This window comes from Stegostoma tigrinum, chromosome 26 (assembly GCF_030684315.1).
Source record: "Stegostoma tigrinum isolate sSteTig4 chromosome 26, sSteTig4.hap1, whole genome shotgun sequence".
Lineage (NCBI taxonomy): Eukaryota > Metazoa > Chordata > Chondrichthyes > Orectolobiformes > Stegostomatidae > Stegostoma > Stegostoma tigrinum.
Window position 1 is genome coordinate 2,102,923 of NC_081379.1, and position 22,378 is coordinate 2,125,300.

Genomic DNA, 22,378 nt, shown 5'->3' on the forward strand with positions numbered 1-22,378 from the left:
TGGTATGGAGATTGCTAGCTATGAAGAAAGGTTGAGTAGATTAGGATTATTTTCATTAGAAAGACAGAGATTGAGGGGCGACCTGATCAAGGTCTTCAAAATCACGAGTGCTATAGACAAGGTGGATAGCAAGAAGCTTTTTCCCAGAGTGGGGGATTCTATTACTAGGGGTCATGAGTTCAAAGTGAGAGGAGGAAAGTTTGTGGCAGATATGCGTGGAAATTTCTTTACGCACAGGGTGGTGGATACCTGGAACGCTTTGCCAGTGGAGGCGGTAGACACAGACACGATAGTGTCGTTTAAGATGTATCTGGACAGGTACATGGATGGGCAGGGAGCGAAGGGATAGAGACCCTTCGAAAATAGATGACTGGTTTAGATAGAGGGCCTCAATTGGCGCAGGCTTGGAGGGCCGAAGGACCTGTACCTGTGCCGTAATTTTCTTTATTCTTTGTTCAGTGGAATTAATTTTCAATTCTTCTAGCAAAGAGCTGGCACAGACACAGTAAGCTGAATAACTCCCCGCTAGTTTGCAAGGAGCAGTTGGACGGCAGAGCAGCAGCACAGTGTGAGTGTAAAACTGAGCTCGGGGCATGTTGTAGCTGCGAAAAAGACTGGAATGAAGTCACAGGGAGCCTGTGACCTGATTAGCTGGTAGGAAACCTACACTAAATTTGAAAAAGAACACAGCAAAAAAGTATTAATAAATTAATTAACTCCTAAATTTATTTAACTTAATGTAATTAACTAAGCTGAGATGGCTGGGCAGGTCGTGCTATAGGTGTACGGTGCGAGAGCTTCCAGTTCCCATTGCGAGTTGCAGGAACCGTGTCAGTAGCAAGTTGCTCGAAGAATTTCAGCTGAGTTGATGACCTGGAATCGGAGCTTCAAACGCTGCGGCACATCCAGAATTGGGCGAAGTACCTGGACGTTTTGTTTCTCCAGGCAGTTATGCCTGGTAGATTAAGTAGTTCAAATTCAGTCAGTGATCCGAAACAGCAGGGTATGATTGCAAGTGAGGCAGGTAGGGGGGATCCTGAATTCAGGAACGGAGGGCCCTCAGCTCTTGACCTTGCCCAACAGGTATGAGGTACTTGCTATCTGTGAAGATGAGGAAAAGAGCTTTAGGGAGGATGGACCAACTGCCCACTGGACCTTGGAACAGGAAGCCATTCAAGAGAGGGGAGCAAAAAGACAAGTGGTAGTTGTAGGGGACTCTATGTTTAGGGAGAATGACAGCATCCTTTATAAGCAGGATCAAGAGTCCCATGTGCTGTGTTGGCTGCCTGGTGCCAGGGTGAGGGATACCTTTGACCGGATTGAAAGGATATTGGAGCATGAGGGTGAGGATCCGGTTATGGTCCATGCTGGGACAAACTGCATAGGCAAGGCTAGGAGGGAGGATGAGTTTGGGGATTATCAAGCACTAGGAACGAAGTTAAGGAACAACTCCTCAAGGGTTATGATCTCTGGATTACTGCTCGGAATATGGGGAGGCAGTGGCCTAGTAGTTATCGCTGGACAGTTAATCCAGAGATCTAGATATGTTCTGGGGACCAGGGTTTGAATGGCACCATAGCAGATGGTGGAATTTGAATTGAATAAGTGTCTGGAATTAGCAATCTAATGGTGACCATAAATTCATTGTCAATTGTCAGACAAAATCCGTCTGGTTCACTGACATAGTAGGAACTGACGATGCTGGAGAATCTGAGATAACACGGTGTGAAGCTGGATGAACACAGCAGGTCAAGCAGCATCAGAGGAGCAGGAACGCTTGACATTTCGGGTCGGGACCCTTCTTCAGAACGAAGTGCACTGAACTGGTCACCGGACCCGAAAGGTTAACTCCGTTTTCTCCTCCGCAGATGTTGCCAGACCCTCTGAGCATTTCCAGCAACTTTTTTTTTGTTCCTGATTTACGGCGTCTGCAGTTCTTTTGGTATTTATTGGGTGAAACTAGAACTAGGGTGCATAGCCCCAAAATTAGGGGGAGCAGATTTAGCAACTGAGTTGAGGAGGAACATCTTCACCCAAAGGGTTGTAAATCTTTAAGATTCTCTGTCCAGTGAAGTCGTTGAGACTTCCTCATTGAAGGTTTTTATAGCCCAGATAGATAATTTTTTGAACAGTAAAGGAATTAAGGGTTATGGTGAGAGGGTGAGTAAGTGGAGCTGAGGCCATGTAAAGATCAACCATGGCCTGGTTGAATGAGTGGCTTCGAAGGGCCAGATGGCCTACTCCTGTTCCTGGTTCTTATGTTCTGATATTGTTACCTATGGCTCTGGAAAAGTCACGTGAATAGTTTTAAACTATAAGCTTGGCAGTAGTTTGCTTTTTCTTGTGCTTTTATCCTAGTCTGCTGTAAGTAACTCTGTTGCGGCTTTATGACAAAAAGTTTGAACACTTTAATAGAGCCTAAGGCAGCTGGTGGTGACAGCAGGAGTGGTTTTTCCATGGCAGTAGCGGGAACAGGCTGCAAGGCAGTGAGAGCAGGCAGCCTGCAGCACGGTCAAGGTTGACCCTTGTGAGATGTGCGTGTCCTGCGTGCCCTGGCGCTAATGGACTGTGGTGTTGAACTGATAGCTGTGTTTCTTTGTTTTTCCACCTTTTAGTAAGAAGGACTGAATTGTTTATTTATTAACTTTGTTTTCCTTATTTTTCTGCTTTCTACCTAAGATTCTGTACCTAGGTACCTTTGTACCTGAGATGGTTCTGCAAATGGCCATTTGTAAAGTTTTTACTGTACTCCTGAGAGTGCATGGGACAATGAACCCATTTCAATTCAGAGCCGTGGCTTCCTTGAAAAGTTCATGTCAGAAATACAATGAATGTGTCAGAACTGTATTAGTATGTCGCTTTTGTACATTGCATGTAATGGATTTTACATAAGGATAGTATATCCATCAAATAGCAAATGGCAAAACATGCAGGTTAAATTATAGTGGGATATCACCAATTTTCAGCTTTTGTTTGATTCGTTACAGGAGAAAGAAATAACGAGCAAAACTGCCAATTTGTGTATTTGCACAAGATGCAATACACAAACTTGCATATTTACTAGAAGATAATGTTTCATGATGAAAAACAAATTTCCTTGGAATTTGTTTGACCTAATTAAGGTTATATAATCATCAGAAAATGCTTTGCAAATTAATCTACCAGTATTTTTAGATTCCATTGCATTGATTAAAATATGTTAGTCACAAATATGTATGTATATATAATGATTGATTCCTGAGATTGAATTCAGAGTATTCATCCATCTAACATACATGCTCAGGATTATAATTGAATTTTCTCTACACCAATAGTCAAACATTACATTTATATCTTTTAGTTTTAATACTGTTGTCTTATGAATGCAAGTGTTTGTGATATGCACACATTTTTTGTTCCCCCAGCCTGCAACATCCAAAATGCATGCCATCATTGAACGTACAGCAAAATTTGTCTGCAAGCAGGGCACACAGTTTGAAATCATGCTTAAAGCTAAACAAGCCCAGAATTCGCAATTTGATTTTCTGCGTTTTGATCACTATCTGAATCCATACTACAAGCACATACTCAAAACCATGAAAGAAGGGAAATATGTTGTTCAAACAGAAAAAAGAATTGAAGAGAAAAGGAGTAAGTTGAACTATTTCTGATCACTTTTCATTGACTGATTCCAAATGGGATCCTACAATTTGATAATTTTTGCATTCTGTGAATTTTCAAGATTTACTGCTTTTGAGAAATAAGTCCACTTTTTGTGGGGATGAAGCAGGAGGAGGGATTGGTATTGCATTTTTGTATGTAAATTGAAAGCATCCAGTGAGCCTTGAAATTGGTAAGTGACCAAGTTGGGGCTGTGCACATGTACAAAATGTAGCTTAGTTAGACAGTCACCGTGGATTTGTTGTAGGGCCATCCTGTCTGACTAATTTAAATTTTTTTGAAAAGGTGACTAAATGTAATTGATGAGGGTAGTGCAGTTGATGGACTTCACTAAGGCCTTTGACAAGGTCCCACCTGGAAGGCTGGTGAAATAACCTATGGGATTCAGTGAAAGTTGGCAAACTGGATCCAAAATTAGTTTGCAAATAGGAGGCAAAGGGTGATGATGGAGGGTTGTTTTTGTGTTTGGAAACCTGTGAACAGTGGTGTAACACAGGAATTGCTGCTGAAACCCTAAGACCCTTGCTATTTGTTATGTTCATTGACAACCCGGATATGAATGTCAAAGGTATCATTAGTAAGCATGCAGGTGACATGAAAATTAGTGATGTTGTTCACAGTGCGAAGGATAGCCTTTGACTACAGTGTAATATTGAACAGCTAATTATTGGGCAGAACAATGGCAAATGAAGTTTAACTCTGATAAGTGAGGCACTTTGGGAGGTCTAATAAGAGAAGGAGAGTTCCAGGGAGTTCTGAGAAACAAAGAGAGCTTCATGAATTAGTCCATAAATTCGTGAAGATGTCAGCACAGTTGGTCGGGTGGTGAAGGAAGTATCCAGGATTCTTGCCTTCATTAACGGAGTAAGGAAATCTTGTTGCAACTTAAAATTACAAATTAAACATTGGCTAGATCATAGATGGAATATTCTTTTTTCAAATTCATTCACCTGACTGTGGGCATCGATGGCTAGGCCAGCATTCATTGCCCCATGTCTAAATGCCCAGAGGGCAGTTGAGTGTCATCACATTATTTTGGGTCTGGAGTTATATGTAGGCCAGCCTAGGTAAGGACGGCAATTTCTTTTCTCTGAAGGGCGTTAGGGAACCAGGTGGGTTTTTCTTGACAATCAGCAATAGTTTCATGGTCATTATTAGATTTTCCATTCCAAATTTTTTATTGAATTCAGATTCCACTGGTGGGATTTGAGCCCAAGTCACGAGAACATTATTTAGGTGATAATACTACTAGGCCATCACCTGTTCGATGGTGGTCACCACGCTATCGGAAGGATGTGATTTGTACTGGAGAGGGTACGGAGGAGATTCACCAGCATGTTGCCTGAGATGGAAAGATTCATTTATGAGGAGAAACTGTTTGCTTTCCTTGCTGGAACACCCCTCCAGCAACATTTCACGTGGATAGCACTACTTTTTAAGGACCTAAGAGATTGACAGTAAATTATCCATGCCTGTGATGTCCACATCCCATGAATGAATTTAAAAAGCGACAGAGAGCATCAATAGTGCAGTGGAGAGCCACTGTCCATAGTGTTCCACGTTTTTTTTTGTCCTAACTGTGGATTTTGTCTAGAGCTGAGGTGCTGAATGTCCTATCCTGTTCGTAAAAAAATGAAGAGGCTGAACCAGGCAGTTACAGAGCTGAGTTATCCCCATGTCAATGGGAAAACTGCCAGAGGCCTTAAAGGGTAGCATTATATATTTAGAAAGTCATAAGCTAATTTAACATGGGCAGCAAGGATTTCTAAAGGGCAGGTTGTGCTTGTTGAATCAAATTAAGAAAATTTTCCTGGGAAATGTAATGAATTTTCTATATTTGTATTTTATAAAATCTATATTATAAAGTGTTGCATGATTTTTGTAAGAGAAATTAATGTGCATTCTGATTCAAGTGTTATGGTACCAAAAACACACGAAGGTTAGAAAGGAGGGAATAGGATTAAATTATTTTTGAATTGATGATACATGATTAATCTGCCACAAGTCTATTGGAAATTGCTAGTTATTTAGACTTGTTCATGATTTGCACGCTGAACTGATGTTAAGACCTTTTAGACTGTGTTCAGTAGAGTAGTATGGCAAACAAGATTTCAGCAAGACGCAGGCAGGATTTGGTAAAGGAACAAAACAAAGAAACCTAGAGCACAGGAACAGGCCCTTCGGCCCTCCAAGCCTGCGCCGATCAAGATCCTCTGTCTAACCTGTCATCTATTTTCTAACGGTCTGTGTCCATTTGTTCCCTGCCCATCCATGTACCTGTCCAAATATATCTTAAAAGACGCTGTGTCTGTGTCCACCACCTCCGCTGGCAACGCGTTCCAGGCACCCACCACCCTCTGTGTAAAGAACTTTCCACGCATATCCCCCTTAAACTTACCTCCTCTCACTTTGAGCTCATGACCCCTAGTAATTGAGACCCCACTCTGGGGGAAAAAGCTTTTTGCTGTCCACCCTGTCTAAACCCCTCATGATTTTGTAGACCTCAATCACCTCCCCCCTCAATCTCCATCTTTCTAATGAAAATAATCCTAATCTATTCAACCTGCTTTCATAGCTAGCACCCTCCATACCAGGCAACATGCTGGTGAACCTCCTCTGCACCCTTTCCAAAGCATCCACATCTTTTTGGTAATGTGGCGACCAGAACTGTACACAGTACTCCAAATGTGGCCGAACCAAAGTCCTATACAACTGCAACACGACCTGCCAACTCTTGTACTCAATACCCCGCCCAATGAAGGAAAGCATGCCGTATGCCTTCTTGACCACCCTATTGACCTGCATTGTCACCTTCAAGGAACAATGGACCTGAACACGCAGATCTCTCTGTTCATCAATTTTCCCTTGGACTTTTCCATTTACTGTATAGCTCACCCTTGAATTTGATCTTCCAAAATGCATCGCCTCGCATTTGCCTGAATTGAACTCCATCTGCCATTTATCTGCCCAACTCTCCAGTCTATCTATATTCTGCTGTAATTTCTGACAGTCCCCTTCACTATCAGCTACTCCACCAATCTTAGTGTCATCAGCAAACTTGCTGATCAGACCACCTACACCTTCCTGTAGATCATTTACATATATCACAAACAACAGTGGTCCCAGCACAGATCCCTGTGGAACACCACTGGTTACAGGTCTCCAATTTGAGAAACTCCCTTCCACTACTATCCTCTGTCTCCTGTTGCCCAACCAGTTTTTTTATCCATCTAGTTAGCACACCCTGGACCCCATGTGACTTCACTTTCTCCATCAGCCTGCCATGGGGAACCTTATCAAACGCCTTACTGAAGTCCATGTATATGACATCTACAGCCTTTCCCTCATCAATCAACTTTGTCATGTCCTCAAAGAATTCTATTAAGTTGGTAAGACATGACCTTCCCTGTACAAAACCATATTGCCTATCACTGATAAACCCATTTTCTTCCAAATGAGAATAGATCCTATCCCTCAGTATCTTCTCCAGTAGCTTCCCTACCACTGACGTCAGGCTCACTGGTTGATAATTACCTGGATTATCCTTGCTGCCCTTTTTAAACAAGGGGACAACATTAACAAGTCTCCAGTCCTCTGGGACCTCACCTGTGTCTAAGGACACTGCAAAGATGTCTGTTAGGGCCCCGGCTATTTCCTCTCTCACTTACCTCAGCAACCTGGGATAGATCCCATCCAGACCTGGGGACTTGTCCACCTTAATGTCTTTTAGGATACCTAACACTTCCTCCTTCCTTATGTCAGCTTGACCTAGAGTAAGCAAACATCTATCCCTAACCTCAACATCCATCATATCCCTCTCCTTGGTGAATACCGATGCAAAGTACTCGTTAAGAATGTCACCCGTTTTCTCTGAATCAGCGCATAACTTTCCTTCTTTATCCTTAAGTGGGTCAATCCTTTCTCTAGTTACCCTCTTGCTCTTTATGTATGAATAAAAGGCTTTGGGATTTTCCTTAACCATGTTTGCCAGCAATATCTCATGTATGGCAAAGGTATGGCAAATGCAGCTAAATTGCCATAAACTGGCAAAGAGCGTAGTCTGAATAAAAGAATAGAGAGTGGAAATCTAATGTTAAATAGCAAAATTCTTTACGATGTGGAGGAACAAAGAACTGAATTAGAAATGTAGTGTTCTGTAGAAAGTCTGTGGAAATGTTAGTTTTTCCAGAAAGTTTAGGTGTCCTTGTTCGGGACTTACAAGAGGTTAACATGCAGATACTGCACCCAGTTAGGAAAGGAAAGCAAAATTGTGCTCCTGAGATGCTGCTTGGCCTGCTGTGTTCGTCCAGCCTCACATTTTATTATCTAGGAAAGCAAAAGATATGCATTATAAACACTTTTAAGAGCAAAGAAACATTGCTACAATTTCTTTGAAATCACATCTTGATTACAATGGGGTTGTAAGAGTTGGCGGTGTCCGAATATTGTCCCGTCTGGAGTAAATTGAAATTAAGTTTCAATCTTCATGAAGAATTGGCATTTAGGACTGAAGTGCGGAGAAATTTCTTCACTCAGGAATGATGTGATACTTTCAAATTTTGTGCCCCATGTCTTTGAATATCTTTAAGTCCAATTTTAATATATATTTGGATACACACACAATCAAAGTATATGCACCAACACTTGAAGGTGTAGCTGATGTAAAAGGTCAGCCATTATTGAACAATGCAGCAGGTTCAAAGATCAAAATTTTACATTCTAAAAGCTTGATTGCATTTGGAAATATTACTAAAAGGATCCATGGAATTCTGCAGAAGAGGTTGATTAGACTGCAATGGAAGTAGCTGATGCTTTCTTGAACACTCATTGCAGGAAACATTGGAGTCATGAAAAAGGTACAATTTAGACTTTTTTAAACTGCCTACATAACACTGCACTTTAAAAATGTAGTATACTGTGTATAGGGATTTGGAAAATCTGGGAGAGATGACAGTGTCTTTCAAAATGGCAACAATATTGAGGTTGTGGCATTAGTTATTTCAGGAACCTCTAAGGGAAGTGGAAGAACATTCAATAGAAACATTCAATTTACAAAACTAAAATAATACTTTTTCCAGTGGTTGGTGCGCTGTAAACATTTGTAACGGAATCCTGTTAGTAACTGTAGGATAGAAAGGATTTTCGGTGTATAGTGTCTTCCCCAAATAGCAGGAGAGGCCAAATAATTAATTATTTAAGAATAGTTAGATGGTTTTGTGAATCCACAAGGGAGTGGAGAGTTAGAACTGTAGAAAGGTTACAGCACAGAAGGAGGCCATTTTTGTCATTGTGCCTCTACTGACTGAATAAACTTGTTTGCCCATTCTTGTGCCATTTATGAGTACCTGTTCTGTAGCCTTGCAGTTCACCCGTTTGGGTGCGGGTTCAAGTTCCTTTACTTGGAGATGGTGCGATAGAGAGGAGAGGCAAGCATAGGGATGGTTGATAGGCAGAGAGGGAGATTAATGCTGAATTGTTGCTAATGAGAAGTGAAAAAAGTTGTAAGTGTGTTAGCTATGTTGGGAGTAACTGGTACAGGACAGGACCTGAGATTGTCGGGAGTCCGGGTAATGAACCTGAATTCTGATCATTCCAACCATTTCCCAGATGCTTTCAGTTCTGATGAAGGGCCACTGGACTCGTCATTAACTCTCTTTTCTTGCTAGAGATGTTGTCAGACCTGTTGAGTTTCTCTAACACTGCTTTTTTGTCAAATCTCTAGCATCTGCAGTTCTTTATTTTACTTTAGAAATTCACTTTTCTCAGTTATGTACTAAGTAGTGTGGATGGGAATGTAAAATACCATGATTGATGGGCTGCATACATACGCAATAGGAGAGGACTAAGCAACTTAGACCTTTGAGCCTTTTCTTTTAAATTTATTCATGGGATGTGGGCCATCTCATGGATGGCCAGCATTTATTGCATTTACAAGATGTTCTTGGAAAAAGTGGTGAGGTATCTTTTGAATCGCTGCAGTCCTTTTGCTGTAGGTCGACCCGCAGCGCTGTTAGTGAGGTGTTCCAGGACTTTGACTCGGTAACAGAGAAGGAATGGTGATTTATTTTCAAGTTGGGATGGCTTGGAGGAGAACTTGCAGCGGGTGGTGTTCACATGTATTTGCCGTCCTGTACTTCCAGATGGTAGTGTTCGTGGGTTGGAAGTTACTGACTAAGAAACCTTGGTTAATTTTGGCAGTGCATTTTATGGATAGTATAACTGTTGCTGCAAAGTGCCAGTAGTGGAGGATTGAATGTATTGCCTGTCCAGTTGGCTGCTTCGCCCTAGATGGTATCGGGCTGCTTGTGTTGTTGGAGCTGCATTCATCCAGGTATTGGGGAGTGTTCCATCATGCTTGCGCCTTGTAAATGGTGGATGGCTCTGGGGACTCAGAATGTGAGTTACTTGCTGCAAGAGCTCTAGCTTCTGACTAGTTCTTGAAGCCACATATGGAGCTATTACAGTTCAGTTTCAGGTCACTGGTAACATCCAGTATGTTGATAGTAGGGGATTCAGCGATGGTCACTGAATGTCAAGGGATACTGCTTAGCTTTTCTTTTGGGATGTTCTTTGCCTTGATCGAATGCATCTTCATTCCCTTGGGGAGTGCATTTAAGATCGAAACCATTGGTTCTCAACTCAGCTGCCAGCAGGAGCAGTTTCTCTCTACCTACTCTGTTCAGACCCCTAATGATTTTGAATATTTATTAACTGCCCTTTGCACTTTCTCTTCTTTAAGGAGAATAGCCTCAGCTTTTCCAGTTTGTCCACGTAATGAAATTTCCTATTCCTGGAACCGTTCTTGTATAAATTCTTACTGCACTTTATCATACAATCATAGGATCCCTACAACGTGGAAACAGGCCCTTCGGCCCAACAAGTCCGCACCAACCCTTGGAGCATCCCACCCAGACCCATCCCCTATAACCCACACACCCGCGAACACTGTGGGAAATTTAGCATGGCCAGTCCACCTGGCCTGCACATCTTTGGACTGTGGGGGGAAACTGGAGCACCCGGAGGAAACCCATGCAGACATGGGGAAAATGCGCAGACTCCGCACAGACAGTCACCCATATATATGGAATGACTTACCATATTGGCAGATGTGCAGGTGAACATCTGCTTAATGTAGTATACTGTATCCACTGTGCCCAGTGTGGCATCCTCTACATTGGGGAAACCAAGCGGAGGCTTGGGGACCGTTTCGCAGAACACCTCCGCTTGGTTTGCAGTAAACAACTGCACCTCCCAGTCGTGAACCATTTTAACTCCCCCACCCATTCCTTAGATGATATGTCCATTATGGGCCTCCTGAAGGTTGCAGGAACAGCAACTCATATCCGCTTGGGAACCCTGCAGCCCAATGGTATCAATGTGGACTTCACAAGCTTCAAAATCTAACCCCCCCCCCCACTCCCCCACTGCATCCCAAAACCAGCTCAGCTCGTCCCTTCCCCCCCACTGTATCACCAAACCAGCCCAGCTCGTCCCAGCCTCCCTAACCTGTTCTTCCTCTCACTTATCCCCTCCTCCCACCTCAAGCCACACCTCCATTTCCCACCTACCAACCTCATCCCGCCTTTGTGACCTGTCCGTTCTCCCGGACTGACCTGTCCCCTCTCCACCTATCATCTTCTCTCCTCCTTCGGTCCTCCTCCCCCTCTCTCCCTATTTATTTCAGAACCCTCTCCCCATCCCCCTCTCTGATGAAGGGTCGAGGACCGAAACGTCAGCTTTTGTGTTCCTGAGATGCTGCTTGGCCTGCTGTGTTCATTTAGTTACATACTTTTGTTATCTTATGATAGAGGAGGGGTCCCTGCTCTATGACATAATTTCGGTAATTTGAGGTTTAATACAGCTTGCATATTAGTGTTGGATCTGTTGATTATGTTTCTACAAGAAAGCATTATTATGACTCCCAGTGTTGTCATTAAAGCTTATGTAAGGAGGAAGAATCTGTGACCTTGGATGTTATTGAAGCTCATTTTAATCTTGTTAACAGAATCTGTAACAGAGTCTGGTGAGGATGATGACGACGACAATGATGGCTGTTATCTCCATCCTAGTCTTTTTGCATCTAAAAGTAGCTCCAGGTTGGAAGAACTCACAAGGGTGAGTACCCTCTTGGTATGATTTTACAGTGGCTTCACATCAACACAGTGTATAATTTGATTTTTGGTAAGTGAATCTGACTTGTAGTCATTTTAAAACAGTGACTGTGCTCAATCTGTGATATATTTCGAGTTTGGTGGAACCATAAAATGTTTATACTGTATATGTATGTGGATAAAGTGGCTGTAATGGGACTATTTACCTTAAGCAGTTGGTGACTGAGCATCAAAGAGTCATAAGATTGGCGGAGAAATCAGGAAAAGTATTTTCACCCAAAGGGCGGTAGGGTTCTAGAACTGCCTAACTGAAACGGAGTAGGAGCAGAAATATCTCATTTAACATACCTGGATTTGCCCCTAAAGTGAAGTAAAGTACAGGACTATGGACCTTATGCTGTAATTTGGGATTAGACCGAGTGGTTTGTGTTTTTGGCTTACGTAGACGTGATAGGCCAAATGATGTTTTTGTGTACTCTAAACTTTCTGTGATTCAAGAAAATGAAAATCATGTTTACAATGTTTTTATCCTACTATAAATTGAAGTAGAAAGCTTATGCTCCAATTATACAGGGAATTGATCAGACTGCATCTGGAAAACTGTGCACAGTATTGGTTGCGTTTTTGTAGAAGGATATAAATGCTTTGGAGGCAGTTCACAGAAGGTTTACCAGGTCAAAACAATATTTGGAATGAGGAGTTGTCCCATGAGGACAGGTTACGAAGGCTAGACTTGAATCAGTTTGAGTTTAGAGGAGCGAGAGTCAGCTTTTTGAAATATATAAGATTCCGAATAGTTGTGATGGGTAGATATTATGAAGAATCTAGATGTAGGGGTCACTGTTTAAAAATCCAGGTCATTGATTTAAATTTGGAAATGGATTTTTTTATTTGAGAGTTCCGAGTCTTTGGAACTCTCTTTCTAAAAGGTTGGTAGAAGCAGAGTACTTGGAATATTTTTTAGACAGTGATAGATTCTTGTTAAACAAGGGGTTGAAAAGTTTTCGGGATAGGTGGGAATGCAGATCTGAGATTGCAGTTGGAGCATCTGTGATCTTGTAGAATGTCAGAGCAGGGCTTGAAGTGTCAAATGGCCTGTGTCTGCTCCGAATTTGCATGCTTGTATAGAAACAGGGTATTGTAACCTTAGATTTTGACTGATAGGAGAGTACATATTGATGTTGAATATTTCATTTCAGCCTTTGAAAGTAATGGATCCAGACCATCCTCTTGCAGCTTTAGTACGCAAAGTACAAGCAGATGCCAAAAATGTGCAAAAACAGCAAGAATCTGACAACTCGGAAGCAGCAGCAGCTGCAGTAGAATACACTGCTGCAGATTGTAAGTATGCAGAGAAGTGTTGGCAGTTCAATTCAGTGTCTGAAATTAGACTTAATTGCAGTTTAATAGATTTTCCCCTCCCTCTTCCAGCTTTCTATCATTCTTTCTTGAAGACATTCATTCATGTGTTAGTTTCTTCTGTATGTGGCATTTTTTTTTTAAACACGTTCATTTGCGGAGATGTTTACATTGTCAGCAAGATCAGCATTTAGCACCACCCTGGTAGCCCTTGAGAATTTGTTGGAGTGTGCCTGTTTGAATTAAGAGAGTTTGGGCTTGTGAATTCCATTGCATACAGAGTTCCATGACCCAGTGACATTGATAAAGTTATAACATCTGTTCAAGTCAGGACACTGAGTGTCTTGGAAGGAAAATTCAGTTGTCATCTGCACCTGCTCAGTTGAGGGTAGGGAGGTAATTTACAAGAAACCTTGGTAAGTTACTGCAGTACCTTGTGTAGGTAGAGCGCATTATATCTATACTGCGCTGGCAACAGAATGGGTGTTCGAATGATGGATTAACTGGTACTGAGTTTAAGTGGTACTACAGTTGCACTTTTTTGGGCAAGTTTAACTTCCCCAATATTGACTGGGACTCCCTTAGAGCAAGAGGCTTAGATGGGGCAGAATTAAGTTTGTCCAAGGGGGTTTCTTGAAACAGTATGTGGATCACTCAATTTTAAAGGAGGGCCATACTGGATCTTATGCTGGCTAATGGGCCTGGCCAGGTGCCTGACCTTTTGGTGGGAGAGCATTTTGGAAATAGTCATCATAACTCCTTAGGTTTTAAGATGGCTATGAATAAGGATAAGTCAGACCTTTCAGAAAGGTACTAAATAGTGCTAGGATAAATTTATGTCAGTATTAAGCAGGAGTGGGAAGTGTTAATTGGTTAGAGCTGTAATCAGGAAGCCCACGTTTGACATGTGAGAACTGTTTAAAAACCTGCTGGGGAGCTGGTGTGCTGTATCTGTTGCTCTCGATGTGGCCTCCTGTATGTCGTTGAGACCAAATGTGGACTTGGTGACAGGTTTGCAGAGTAGCTGCGTTCCACACACTGTAATCAACAGCACCTTCTGGTCGCCAACCATTTTAACTCCTCCCACTCCCTGGGTAATATGTCCATTCTGGGCCACCTCCAGTGCCACAATGATGCCACACGCAAACTGGAGGAGCAACACCTCATATTTGGCCTAGGGAGTCTGCAGCCTGATGGCCTAAACATGCAATTCACCAGTTTTAAAATCTCGCCATCCCGGCCTTATCCCCTGTCCAAACCTCCTCTCATCTACGTCTCCTTGACCTAACACTACCTGTCCTCCCCACCCTTTCCACTGACCAATCCCCTCTACCTCACCTGCATCCACCTGTCACCATCCCACCTACCTTCCCCTAGCCCCACCCCTCTTCCATTGATTTATTTCCCATCTCCCTTCCCCCTCCCCAATCCTGATGAAGGGTCTAGGCCTGAAATGTCAACTGTCATGCTCCTCTGATGCTGCCTGACCTGCTGTGTTCCTCCAACTCCACACTATCAGTTACGTAGAAGGAATATTTATTGATGAAGCAGCTGAAGGCAGTTGGTTGTGATAGATATTGAACCTTGAATCTTTGAGCACCTGTTCTAATACCTAAACACACAGCTCACTTATATGCAGTCCTTTATACATGATTGCATGTTGTATGCAGTGTTGGCTTCCTTGCCGAGGTAAAGATATTACTGCTATAGCAGAAATGCAGCCAAGGTTCACCAAAAGTTACTTTGATCAAGGATTTGCCTATGAGGAAAGATTAAATAGACTGAGTCTCTATTTTCTGGAATTTAGAAGAATGAGAGGTGATCTCATTCAAACACACAAAATTCTTAGAGGACTTGACAGGGTAAATGCAGGAAGGATGTTTCACTTGGCCGGGTGTTCTAGAAACAGTCTCAGGATAAGGGATAGGCTATTTAGATTGGAGGTGAGAAATTATTCACTCTGGGATTCACTTCTGGAATTTTATGCATCAGTGATGTCGAGGTTCAGGCATTGAGTATCTTTTTAAAATTCATTCATAGGATAAGGGCATCACTGACTAGGCCAGTATTTATTGCTCATCCGTAATTGCCCAGAGGGCAAGTGAGAGTCAACCACATTGTTGTGGGTCTGGGGTCATATATGTTAGCAAGACCAGGTGAACGTGGCAGTTTGCTTCCCTAAAGGACATTTAGTGAACTGAGTGGTTATCGTTAGGCTCTTAATTTCAGATTTTTATTGAATTCAAATTTCACCATCTGTCACAGACTCCAGAACAATATCTGGGTCTTTAGATTAATGCTTTAGTGATAATACCACTAGGCCATCACCTCCCCAACTTGATAAATTTAAAGGAATTCAAAGGCTATGAGAATAATGCTAAAAAAGTGTTTTGAAATAAATCTTGGCTGATGTTCTAATTGAATGAATAAGCATCTTTTGAAGGTTGTTTGGCCTACTCCTTGCCCTATTTCTTGCATTCAGCTGCTCACAATATTTATATGCAGCAATATTGATTTGACCCATCACGGTTCATCAACTGAGTAAGAGCAGCCACTGTCCAGTTGTTTCTTTATATCGTGGCTGTATCTGGCATCTCATTGTTGGTGTTGATTATTCTCCTCTTTGTATGAAAAAGAGCATTATGAGAACGGTCTCAAGATTGTTGTACATTAATTTGAATCGTTGACTCACCTCAGCATTTTAGTGTGAAACTGTCTTCTGGATTTTACTTTTGAGTACAAGTCATCTCATAATTCACGTGCTTTTAAGATTGTAACCCCTCCCACAAGTTCCAAAGCCTTTCCTCACAATTTTAACTCCTCAGTACATGTCCAGCAAATGTTGCATCTGACCAGCATTGGACTGAATACTCAAGATCCAGCCTGACCAAAGTATGCTGTGGTTTGAGCATAATCTCCACTAATTTTATGCTTATTGTTTTGGTTCTAGCCTTGTTGATTGTGATGCCTCAATGTGTTGAATATCAAATTAACTAAGACTCATGAGCCTCTTTTGTCTTAAGCAGTAACAATAGGGTGGGATTTCTAGTCTATTCATGGATGACAACAGTTGTCAAATTTATCTTACCTGTGTATAACACTTTTCATTTGTATTTCCATTATATTTCATCTGTCCCACTACACTTAATTAGTTGGACAAAGTATCTTTTATCTGATTTCTAAGCTACCTCTTGTTTGATGTAATTTCAAATTTAGCTGCAGTGCAATCTTGCATTGATATAGTATCTTCCACATCCCAACATCCCTGTGCACATTTAGAAGGAATAACAAGTCACAGGAGAAATCTTGGGGAAGGAAATGATTGTGTTGAAAATTAGATCTAAAGTGAAGAAGAGCTAACTAAAGCATCTGCCATCAACTATCTGGTGAAGGTATGAGGATGGACTCTAGGTGGGATGATATTGCCTGAAGGGCTTAGGAGGTGAAGCAGTGGGAAATTTTAAAAGAATTGCAAGGGTTTTTAATTTGATGTATGGGTTTGGATTCACCGTAAGCTAATAAGTATTGGAGTTCTGGACAAATAAAAATTAATGTGGGACTGAAAGATGTTCTGGATAAGTGGAAATTATGAACATTGGGCAGAGTGGAGGATGTTGAAGGAGGATGTTATGCATTGGAGTGTTCAGCTTTCAATGTGTATGAAGTTGTTGATGAAGTGTGAGCTCTACAGGAAGCTTAACTAGTTTGCAAATAATTGTTCGGTTTGTTCAGCCCGAGTGACTGGCCAGGATTGGAAATGGCATCAGTTGCAGCGAAATGAGTTTCTGACTACCAAAAATGAATAATACTAGGTTAGCCAGTGATACTTACCTTGCATGAAAGAATAAGTAAAATAAAGTCAAGACAGGCAGCCAATGATGCACTAGTAAGTGTAGGTTTGGAAAGAATAGTGAACAGATAGAGCTTTTTGTTATTAGCATACTATGGAAACTGGCCCTGTGTCTCCCCATGGCTTCTTCAAGGGGAAGCATTTTGGTACACGATGAAGGCTAAGGATGGTGCAGATTTCCATATTTCTATATGCACATGCCTTTGCTTTGCTACACATTGATTTCTCCTCTTGATCTTGCGTTAGCCTGGGCCCTGAAATACTGTTGTGTGGGCAGGTGTGGCATTGTCTGAAAGCTATGTGATATGGCCTGCTTGAGTTGTGTAAGTTGGGAGCTGGCAAGAATGAGCCAGAGCTACTAGAAGATAAGGTCAAAAGGTTTAAAGGCTGATATAACTATCATCATTTTCATATTCAGAAATCACTTTGAAGGATCTGAGTTACAATCAATCAATGAAGTTGATGAAGATTGTGTGTCATAGGAAGCTTAACTAGGTAGAAGAACTTTGGAGAGGCAATGGCCTAGCGGTATTATCGCTGGACTGTTATTCCAGAGACCTAGATAATGTTCTGGGGATCTGGGTTTGAATCCCGTTGTGGCAGATAGTGGATTTTGAATTCGATAAATATCTGGAATTAAGAATCTGATGATGGCCATGAATCCATTGTGGATCGTCGGAAAAACCCATCTAGTTCACTAATGTTGTTTAGGGAAAGAAACTACCTTCATTACCAGGTTTGGCCTACATGTGAGTCCAGACCCACGGCAATGTGGTTGACTCTTAACTGCCCTCTGGGCAATTAGGGGTGGGCAATAAATGCTGCCTGGCCAGCGATGCCCTCATCTCTTGAATGAATAAAAAAAAAAATCCCCAGGCAAGGTTCAACAATGTGTGATCCAGAAGGGATACCCTGAGTTGTTAAACGAGAAGGGATAAAATTGTTCTCCTTGATTTTTCACCTGCCCCCTTGACTGATTGCAACAAGGTTACATACAGAAATGGTTTGGGGGTCTGATTGATTGAATGGACAAGGTAAAAAGTGCCTCATCAAAGTCCAGGTTTGTGATTGATCTAAGATTCTTATTTGCATCAAAGGTAAACCATAGAACCCCTACAGCGTAGAAGCAGGCCATTCGGCTCATCAAGTCCATGCTGACCCTCAATAGCAGCCCATCCTGAACCAAACCCCTACTCTATTCCTGTAATTGTTCGTTTCCCACGGTTAATAACCTAACCTATGCATCCCTGGACATTGATGGGAAATGTAGCATGGCCATCCACCTCAACTCAATATCTTTGGACTGTGGGAGGAACCCCATGCAATCACGGGGAGAATGTGCAAACTCCACACAACATTTACCCATGGGTGGAATCAAATTAGGTCCATTGTGCTGTGATGCAGCAGTGCTAACCACTGAGCCACCATGCCGTCCCAAAGTTGCAATAATTCCAGAGGACATTTGGGGCTAATATCTTAGAGGGAGACCTCTGGTGAATTTAACCTGATGGTCGCCATGCCTCGGGCAAAAGGTAAGGTTGAGAGGATACCACAGTATGGAGCTGGAGTAACACAGCAGGCCAGGCAGCATCTGAGGAGCAGGAAAGCTGCCGTTTCGGGTCAGGACCCTTCTTCAGAAATGGGCCTGCTGAGTTCTTCCAGCTCCACACTGTGTTATCTCTGACTCCAGCATCGGCAGTTCTTACTATCTCAGGTTGAGAAGATGATACCTTTATGGTACCTCTGCTGGTTTGGGAATTGGACCTCATGTTGTTGGCATCAATTTTATTTGCAAACTGGCCAACCGAGCTCATTGACCTCTTTTATTTCAACTGTGAACGTGGTTATTTAACTGATCTGTAAATTAAACTATATGGAAATCAACACGGAGACCAGAGTGGAGATGTTGAAGGATTGTATGATGGAGCAGAACATGAGCCTGTGTCCAGCCAGCAGCTGAGATATTAAATCTCAAAAAATAGCAAGTTGAGATAACAAAGTGTAGAGCTGGATGAACACAGCAGGCCAAGCAGCATCTTAGGAGCAGAAAAGCTAACATTTCGGGCCTAGACCCTTTCTGATGAAGGGTCTAGGCCCAAAACGTCAGCTTTTCTGCTCCTAAGATGCTGCTTGGCCTGCTGTGTTCTTTACAGCTCTACACTTTGCTATCTCAGATTCTCCAACATCTGCAGTTCCTATTATCTCTGATACAAATGGAAAGTTGATGTGTATTGGTATGGTGAAAGTTAGCAAGAATCGGATGTGAGTGGGGCAGCTGAACTAGATGGGGAGTAATGAAGATATTAGAACATTACAGCACAGTACAGGCCCTTCGGCCCTCGATGTTGTGCCGACCTGTCATACCGATCTCAAGCCCATCTAACCTACGCTATTCCATGTACGTCCATACGCTTGTCCAATGACGACTTAAATGTACCTAAGGTTGGCAAATCTACTACCGTTGCACGCAAAGCGTTCCATTCCCTTACTACTCTCTGAGTAAAGAAACTACCTCTGACATCTGTCCTATATCTTTCACCCCTCAATTTAAAGCCATGCCCCCTCGCTCGCCGTCACCATCCTAGGAAAAAGGCTCTCCCTATCCACCCTATCTAACCCTCTGATTATTTTATATGTTTCAATTAAGTCACCTCTCAACCTTCTTCTCACTAATGAAAACAGCCTCAAGTTGCAATTGCAAGTTGCCATTTGTCTTCATTATTTTTCTCAACAGTTTGGCTTTTAAAATACCTTGCCAGGCCTGACTGATGAGTTTAAAAAAAAAACAGCTGGACACCTCATCTTATGCATTAAAGAAACTAGATTAGCTCAGACATATATCTGCTGTTTTGTTTAAAGAACCAGCTCTGAATTGGTAAACACCCATGCAAACAGTGTCTATATCTAGCTTGTCAGGCTCTACAGTTCTTAAATGGCCTGCTAGAAGCCATCAAATAGAAGATGGGTGAACTCTTTGTCCTACTTTGCTTAGTGTGAAGGAGTATTGGTCCTTCTTGTTCAACCCCTAGAACATATGTGAGTGCCACTAACAAGTCCTGAGGTAGCCAACTTACTCAGCCCCTACCTCTAAAATGCAGCAGGATGCTTGAGTGACATCTACAGATTGCTGGCTTCATGGCATTGATTCCCAGAACCAATTTTCAGTGATCTTTGAATTGACCCCTCAATCTTCAGCATTGTAGTTGCACAGCTCTGTTGAGCCTGGTCAGGCCATAACTGGTTTCTCCCTTTAGAGGTTCGTTGCACATGGTATTCATGTTAGTTTTCATTACTTCAGCAAAGTTCTAAGCTAATACTTCCCTCTTATCTCTTAGAGTTGCATCATCACTACTTGAAATATTTATGGTGAGCACGCAATGTTAGAAATAATTTCATGAGCTATGTTCTACTGTGAGCCGAGCCAGATAGGTATTTAAGATAACAAAGTGTGAGGCTGGATGAACACAGCAGGCCAAGCAGCATCTCAGGAGCACAAAAGCTGACGTTTCGGGCCTAAACCCTTCTTCAGAGAGGGGAATGGGGAGAAGGTTCTGAAATAAAAAGGGAGAGAGGGGGAGGCGGACCGAACATGGATAGAGGAGAAGATAGGTGGGGAGGGGATAGGCCAGTCCGGGGAGGACGGACAGGTCAAGGAGGCGGGATGAGGTTGGTAGGTGGGAAATGGAGGTGCGGCTTGAAGTTCTTTCTCTCACCTCTCCCCTCCCCCCACCTCAAGCCACACCTCCATTTCCCACCTACCAACCTCATCCCGCCTCCTTGACCTGTCCGTCCTCCCCAGACTGTCCTATCCCCTCTCCACCTATCTTCTCTATCCATCTTCGGTCCGCGTCCCCCTCTCTCCCTATTTATTCCAGAACCCTCTCCCCATCCCCCTCTCTGATGAAGGGTCTAGGCCTGAAACATCAGCTTTTGTGCTCCTGAGATGCTGCTTGGCCTGCTGTGTTCATCCAGCTCCACACTTCATTATCTTGGATTCTCCCGCATCTGCAGTTCCCATTATCTCAGATAGGTATTTACTTGTGAGAGTAGTGAATTGTCTCATTGTGTACCCTTTTAAACTTACCCATATTTATTTTTTAAGCCTTTTATTTATTGTAATCTTAGGTTTTACAGAAGATTGAATATTGAAAGCTCTAGGTGTAAATCACCTCAGTAATTCCAGTCACCAGCCGATCCTTTGTGATGTAAAAACAAAGAAATTCACACAGGGGAAAAGAAAGTTAGTGATACCAAAATTAAAATATCGACTGTGGTAAACCTTTCTCAGAAGTTTAAAGTTGAAGGTTGTGTTATAAGGAACTGTTTTTGTTGGTAGACCAGCTTTTGAAAGGCTGCATCTCTGTGCTTGTTGATACTTGCATGAGAAAGATTTAAATACATGCTGTGTTGCAGCAATTTGCTTATTTGGTGTTTTTATTATGCAACTTAAAATGAGATTTTTCTGTCTCAGCAACACGAGTAGGCTTTTGTTCCTCCATAGCTGACCAGCTTTTGAACCATTACAATTAGTGATGCCTTGATAGAAGTATGGACTTTTTGCTTAATACGTACTTTCAGTTATTGGTCTATTATATATGTTCTGTGCCTCACCTTTGGGTCTCTAAGGTTATAGACGTATGCCTATGTCTAGTTGTATTTACCCAGAATTTAAGGTATTGATCTTATTGTTTCCATGTCTTTCAGTTTAGAATGGCTGTATTGCAAGTATAATGGCGGTATTAGCAGGGGAATAATTCTCTGGGTTGTGTGGGGCATGTAGGCAATTACTTACCTATTTGTAGTCTTGTCATGTAAGCTGATTTGGAACAGTGTTCTTGGCGACCCCACCTAATTGGGTTAACAAATTTATGCTTTCTAGTAGAATTGATTGTTGCTTCAAAATTAAAGTAACTGCAACTTCATGAGCAAATAGATTCTACTACAGGTCTGATGAAGTTTGATCCTGAGTCATCTTTTGGCACTGCACTCAGTTCAAATCAGTTAGTAAAGCCAGGAAGACCAGTTTTTAAAAAAAGTGCAATTCATCTTTTTCATCTTGGAAGGTTAATCAAATTGATTTAATAAGATAATTTACGTCAAGCAAATTATTTCAGAATAATACTTGAATCCTGACGTGCAAAACTAATTTGTCAAAAGTTAATTTCTGAATTAGGATTGAAATAGCAAAAATAATCTATTTTCAGATAAAATTTAGTTTACTACCTTTTTTAGATATAACTAGTCTAATAGAATATATTGATTATTAGATATTTAATCTGTTCGTTTGATCTAATGAATATTTAAAACTATTTAAATGATTATAATTAAGCGTCTAAAGATGTATTGTTCAGTAAAAGCACTGAGCAGTGATCACAAATGACTTCTATTTTAATTGTTT

At 41.9% G+C, this 22,378-nt stretch overlaps 1 protein-coding gene across 6 annotated transcripts in view; it reads left to right on the forward strand.

The window, feature by feature from the left end:
• The window catches only part of sfswap (splicing factor SWAP), a 111,434-nt gene that overhangs the window by 8,875 nt on the left and 80,181 nt on the right, over positions 1 to 22,378 (forward strand). For all 6 annotated transcript variants that reach the window (XR_007249967.2, XM_048556183.2, XM_048556185.2 and 3 more), the window contains 3 exons: positions 3,405 to 3,630; positions 11,666 to 11,775; positions 12,971 to 13,112. Coding sequence is in view for 5 of the 6 variants with exons in the window: in XM_048556183.2 (XP_048412140.1) it covers positions 3,405 to 3,630; positions 11,666 to 11,775; positions 12,971 to 13,112 (478 nt within the window). In the remaining variant the exon portion in view is untranslated. The remainder of the gene's footprint in view (positions 1 to 3,404; positions 3,631 to 11,665; positions 11,776 to 12,970; positions 13,113 to 22,378) is intronic.